This window comes from Pteropus vampyrus, unplaced genomic scaffold (genome assembly GCF_000151845.1).
Source record: "Pteropus vampyrus isolate Shadow unplaced genomic scaffold, Pvam_2.0 Scaffold19, whole genome shotgun sequence".
Lineage (NCBI taxonomy): Eukaryota > Metazoa > Chordata > Mammalia > Chiroptera > Pteropodidae > Pteropus > Pteropus vampyrus.
The window spans coordinates 17,070,788-17,076,608 of NW_011888800.1; the positions used below are offsets into that span (position 1 = coordinate 17,070,788).

At 30.5% G+C, this 5,821-nt stretch overlaps 1 protein-coding gene across 1 annotated transcript in view; it reads left to right on the plus strand.

The window, feature by feature from the left end:
• Nucleotides 1–5,821, plus strand: part of LOC105288825 (protein unc-13 homolog C) — a gene marked incomplete at its 3' end in the record, with an annotated part of 460,652 nt that overhangs the window by 398,145 nt on the left and 56,686 nt on the right. Inside the window, exon 19 of the mRNA XM_023527723.1 lies at nt 3,538–3,664. Coding sequence (XP_023383491.1) covers nt 3,538–3,664 — 127 coding nt within the window. The remainder of the gene's footprint in view (nt 1–3,537; nt 3,665–5,821) is intronic.

Genomic DNA, 5,821 nt, shown 5'->3' on the forward strand with positions numbered 1-5,821 from the left:
GTCCTTATATAATTATACATTATGAGAGTAATATATGAAGACATGAGAAAAACAGGCATATGGCTTTTGCAACAGTAACAGCTCACTTTTTATAGATTTATTTAAATGATAATAATAACTACTCAGAGTATAGCTCAGAGCCCACAAGCATGAAACAAAGCTGACGAGAAGATAAAAAGTGGTATTAGTCTGTCCACAAAGCCTATGTATTTTACTTCTATGATTATTCTCCTCTCAGAGCCTATATGATATTTTCTTAACATGAACTTAAACACATTTGATTAACTGATTTTCTATGTGATGATGGATTAATTCAGAGTGCAGTCTACTAGAGGTACTTACACTGATATACTACCTCAGAACAAGGGGATAGTCTGAATGCAAGTGTGTGTGTATTAGAAAGAGTGGTTTGGAGGTTAACAAGTGGGTCTCAATCTTTGTAAACACTTTTGTGATGCAACATAATATAACCCCATATAACCTAACTCCATGTAATTTAACACAGTACCACACACTTTACAACTTAAGGTAGGTATAGTAGTACCCCCTTATTCACTGGGGATATATTCCAAGACCCCTAGTGGATGCCTGAAACCCCAAATAGTATCAAACCCTATAACAGACTATGTTTTTTCCTAAACATATATACCTGTTCACTTAAACAAAGCACTTTATGGCATCTCTTTGGCATATTTGAATTGTCAACATCACTTTAGGCCATTATTAAGTAATATAATAGTTACTTGAAAACAAGCACTGGGTCTCTCACACATGACCTGGCACAAGATACATGCCCAATAAACGTTTTTGGTATTTGATGAAACTGGGTTATCCTTTGCTTTAGGATCCTGTTACTATACAGACATTCTTGGAAGAGGTAACACATTAGATCAGGCACATCCCTAACATTTGCAAAGGCAAGAGCATGAATGGAGAACCACATGCAGTAGACCGAAAGACTTATGATTTCTAAATAAAGCTAGTAAACTTATATAAAAATGTGTTCTACCTTCCACCTCAACAAATAAGCTTACTTTCATATTAACGTGATAAAAAAAATTGTGTAACTTATTTTTTAATATGCTGAAAGTTGGAAAAATATCAAAGATAATTTTATTATCAATTTGCATATTTGGGTGTTCAGTTCTGGGTGACAATGGGTTTTTAAATAAATATAAGTCATAAATACTATATTTTTTTAAGAAAATGTATATTTTCACCTTTATTTCAGCAAAATTACTAATTATGCAGTTATAATAAAAGATATTAAATTTTTTAGTACCAAATAATACAACCTTTCCCAAATTACATAATGTCTTTTCTCTTTTATTTTTTTTCTGTTTAAAAAAATTTAACACCACCTCGTCCTGAACATTTTCTATTTTCAGCGTTTCTTTTTCTTGAGGTCCACTTACATTTTTTTCTTTACAATCTTAATTTACACACATTCTTAATAAAAGGGTTAAAAAAGTCGTTATGTTCAAAATAGACATAATTTGAATATGTATTTTATAAAAAGATGTAATTTAAAATAAACCATAAATACAAAAATGAAAATTTTAAATTACATCCATGTGCTTTCAGATACAGTTTATACACAGTTTTCAAAGCTATTTCCTTCTAAAATATTCAAAAAGTTATTAAAATGAGGACAAAATTCAAATTATTATTTTAAGTGAACTTTTATGTAAATCATTTGACTAAAGTTAAAATTTAATGAGTTAAATCTCATTAATCTAAATTGAAAAAATAAAACTATTGACAATTCTAGCATTTAGTAGTCATCTAGTTAGCAAAGAATCCATATCAGGCTTCATGTATATTACATCAAGAACTACACATGTACATACAAATTTTGAGAGTAATATGTATTATTTAATATTCAAAATATCCCTCAGCCAGCATGTGTACCTACATTGATTCACAAGTGCCTCTGAATGCATGAATTAGAACCAAAGAAAATGGGTGTTTGTTAATACTCCTAAGTAAAACTTTGTTATGCAATAATCTATTGTTAATCATAAGGGAGGTGGTATTAGTTACAAAGGCAGATGTTTAGAGTTCCAACTTGCTTTGCGCTAGAACCACAGGTGGGATCACAAGTGACAGAGGAGACCACAAACTGTTTAATTTTCAAGTTTGTAATTGTGATAAGTAGAGCCCTCTTGATGTGTGGGTCCTAGGGCAAGGGTCTTCCCTTGTCTGGGTTTCCGGATTGTGTTGCATTAAATTCCTACCTGCGAGTTTATCAGATAAATTAATTCTCTTAAGGTGTGTATACTAGACTTCAGAAGGGAAGGGGGCAGGGGGAGAGCCAACACTGAAAGAGGGAAAGGGAGAAATGAATTCAGAGGGAGTTAAAGCAAAACATCACCTAGGTCATAATTTTGTTCAGCCGTGTGGTCTAGATGTTTATTACTCTTGTTTCTATGCATATGTATGTGTGTGTGTGTTCTCTCTTCCCCTACCCCCACCACTGCTCTGCAAACTGTCTTGAATTAATCATTATTTAGATAATTTGAAAATGTTCTATTTGGGATTGTGGTTCCTCTTGCACTTATTCAGATTCAAGTTACTCTATAGTCAGATTTTGGGAAGCGAGGGTGTTGTCAACTTGTTTGTAACATTCTAATTGTTTCAATTAGTATTTTCAGCCTGGAATATAAAGTATAGGATATTTCTACTGTAAATCAAAGCCCTTAGCTTGAAAGAGATTCACAGGCCTCAACCAGAGCTTTTCAGAGTGCGCTTTCAACCTGAATATTGTTAGGGATATTTTGGGTTTGGTTGTGTCTGTACTTGTAGCTGCAGTGGGCCAAGAAACTAATATTAGAGGAGGAAGCAGAGATAAACATATTTAGTAATATTATTTATCTCTGTATGTCCAAATCAAAATAACAGTTTTAAGCTATACTTTTTGAGCAAGAGAGGAAAAAAGTGTCACATATTAGGAAATCCTACTAAGTAATGTCAAAAAGCCACAAGGTGTAAAATAATTTTAGCTGAACTTAAAAGTTGAAGAATTCATCTGGCTTAGAAGTTGGATATATTTCCTCTCCTTTTCAACTATCTTAATTTTTTAAGTGTTAAATATCCATGCTAAAATTGTGATCTCCTCATTCATATTTCCAGTATTAATCAGGGATTATGTCTCCTAGTTTGATTCATGTTTTATTCATGCTTAGTGTTTTAATTCTTTCTGGCACTTTGCATCAGGCTAAAATCATCAAAATATGAAAGCTTGCAGATAAATAGAAAATTTTTAGTATTTTATTTTCTTGTAACTGTGTCAGAATTTTTACCTTTTTCAGGAAGGCACATTAGAATATTCAAGTTATTCCATGTAGGACTTATAATGATTTTTACATTTTATAATATTTCAGGTCTGTATTTAGCAATATAAAAAGGCATTTGACATGCTGTCATATCAAATATAATGTTTTCTCCCTTTGTGAAATACTACTAATAAAAGTAGATTGGAACACAGCATTGTTGGCAAACCAAACTTTATTAAGTGTTCGATTTTATCTGTTATAGAACATGAAAAGCAGCGGTTATGCAAGAGCACCGATTATATGAATTTGCATTTCAAAGTGAAATGGTTTTATAATGAATATGTGCGAGAACTTCCTACCTTCAAGGATGCCGTTCCTGAATACTCCTTGTAAGTAGTGATTTTCAATATCAAGTTTATTCTCAAGTCATAGTCCCATAAAATTATACCTGAGTTACGCAGCCCTAAAAATCCCTTCATATAGTCTTAATTTGAATGAAGACATTTCTATTATAAAATTAACATTAAATGATTTGCATGTCTTTGGGAAACCATATTTAATTAAATTGCGTTGCATTTTTCAAGTATGCCTTACTTGGACATTCAACTCGAAGAGAAAGAAAGACATGATAAGCTATGACTCACATGATGAGATTATTTTCTATGAAAGTGTTAGAACTCAAATTTTGTTGGGAAAAGGGGAATGCTTGTACATTGAGCTATATAATCAAATTTTTATTCAAACTGAAAAATGTATTAGGATTTATATTTCTAAAATCAAATTTATTGTTAAACAGGTAACATTTCAAAAACATTTCTATTAAATACATTTGTAAGCATGTAATCAAGCTTGTGATAATCAGCATTTGATATTTACCAAAATTTTATTTTATTCTTTTAAGAGGAGTCTCCCATATGCCAGGCACTGTGCAAAGTTCTATAGGAAAAAAAAAAAGCAGCAAGGATTATGTGGAACAAATTATAAAGGGCTAATGTACAAAGAATTGAGTCCCCAAGAAAGAGAAGAGAAAAAAGTAATACCAGAGCAATGTTTGAAAAGATACTAGATGTGAATTTTGTAAAACTGATGAAAACATGAAGCACAATTTAAAATTTTTATAAATCCTAAGAAGAATATATGCAAGAGAAACGATTTGTAGGTATATTATAGAAAACTGCTTAAAACCAAAAATAAGAAAATCTTTAAATGTATTGAGATCAAGGAAGGGAAGACACTTTACCAGAGCTACACTACTGTTGGCTCTGTTCAATATAAGTGACTAAAACCAAAATATAGTGCACTGATATTTTTAAGTTTCTTTGGGGAAAAAAAACTATCAACTCAGAATTCTATAAGCAATAAAAATACCTTCAAAACTAAAGCAAAACAGACATTTACCTAACTTAGAAGCTGAAAGAACCCATTTCCAGCAGCGACTCACCAAAAATATATACTGTAAGGCATGCTTCAGACAGAAGGAAAATGACAGATAAAATTATAGTAACGTAGTAAAGAATAAAAAGTGTTTATCTGTAGAATAAAATATACATAGATTTAAGATACAAAATAGCATGAAATGATGAAAGAATGATAAATGGAGTTAATATGTTATAAGATCCTTGAATTGTTTGGAAAGTATAAAATATTCATTTCAAAAGGCATTTAATTATTACAGATGTGTGTTATAATTTGTAGTGTAACCCATTAAGGTATAATATAATACTATGAATCAATAAGATAATGGGATAGAAGAGAGTAAAAAAATACTTAAAGGCAAAAAAAAAGAAGAATAAAAAGTAAAGAGAAGGTAAGAAATGTGGGGGAGGAGAAAAAGGATAGATTTAAAATTAAATATGTCAGAAAATTAAGAGCAATCATTAAATGCAAATGGATTAATACTTTAGTCAACAATTAGATAAAACAGTAAAACCTAAAATATCTTGCTTACAAGTTATTTACCTAAAACATAATGGTCTAGAAATATCAAGTAAAAGGATAGGCAGTAATCGAAAGAAAACTTATGCAGCTATACCAATATTAAAATAGAATTTAAGGTAAGAAATATTTTGAGAGAAATATTTTATGATGATTAGAGAAACTTAACAAAAGATATATCCGTTCTAAATCTGTATGTATCATACAACATGTCAGCAAAATATATAATGAAAAAAATGTCAGAAGTAAAAGGAAAAATCAGTAAATCTACAATTCTATTTGGAGATTATGCTTCTTTCAAAAACTGATTGATGAATCATGAAAAAGAAGTCAGTAAGAACAAAGAAGTTTTAACAACACAAATAATACACTTCAAGATCTTTATCCATTTATATCCATATTTATATATCTACATCTGGTTACCCAGAAGTTTCACCGTTTTTCAGACATTGTTTATACAAACACAACCTATCTACAATTTATAACCAACAATGACAAAATACAAAGTTATCAGATGCACATGGTGTACTTACCAAAAGAAACTATCTGCCAGACCATAAAGAAAGTCTAATAAATTTTAAAAGATTTAAACATATACTGTATGTTCTTGA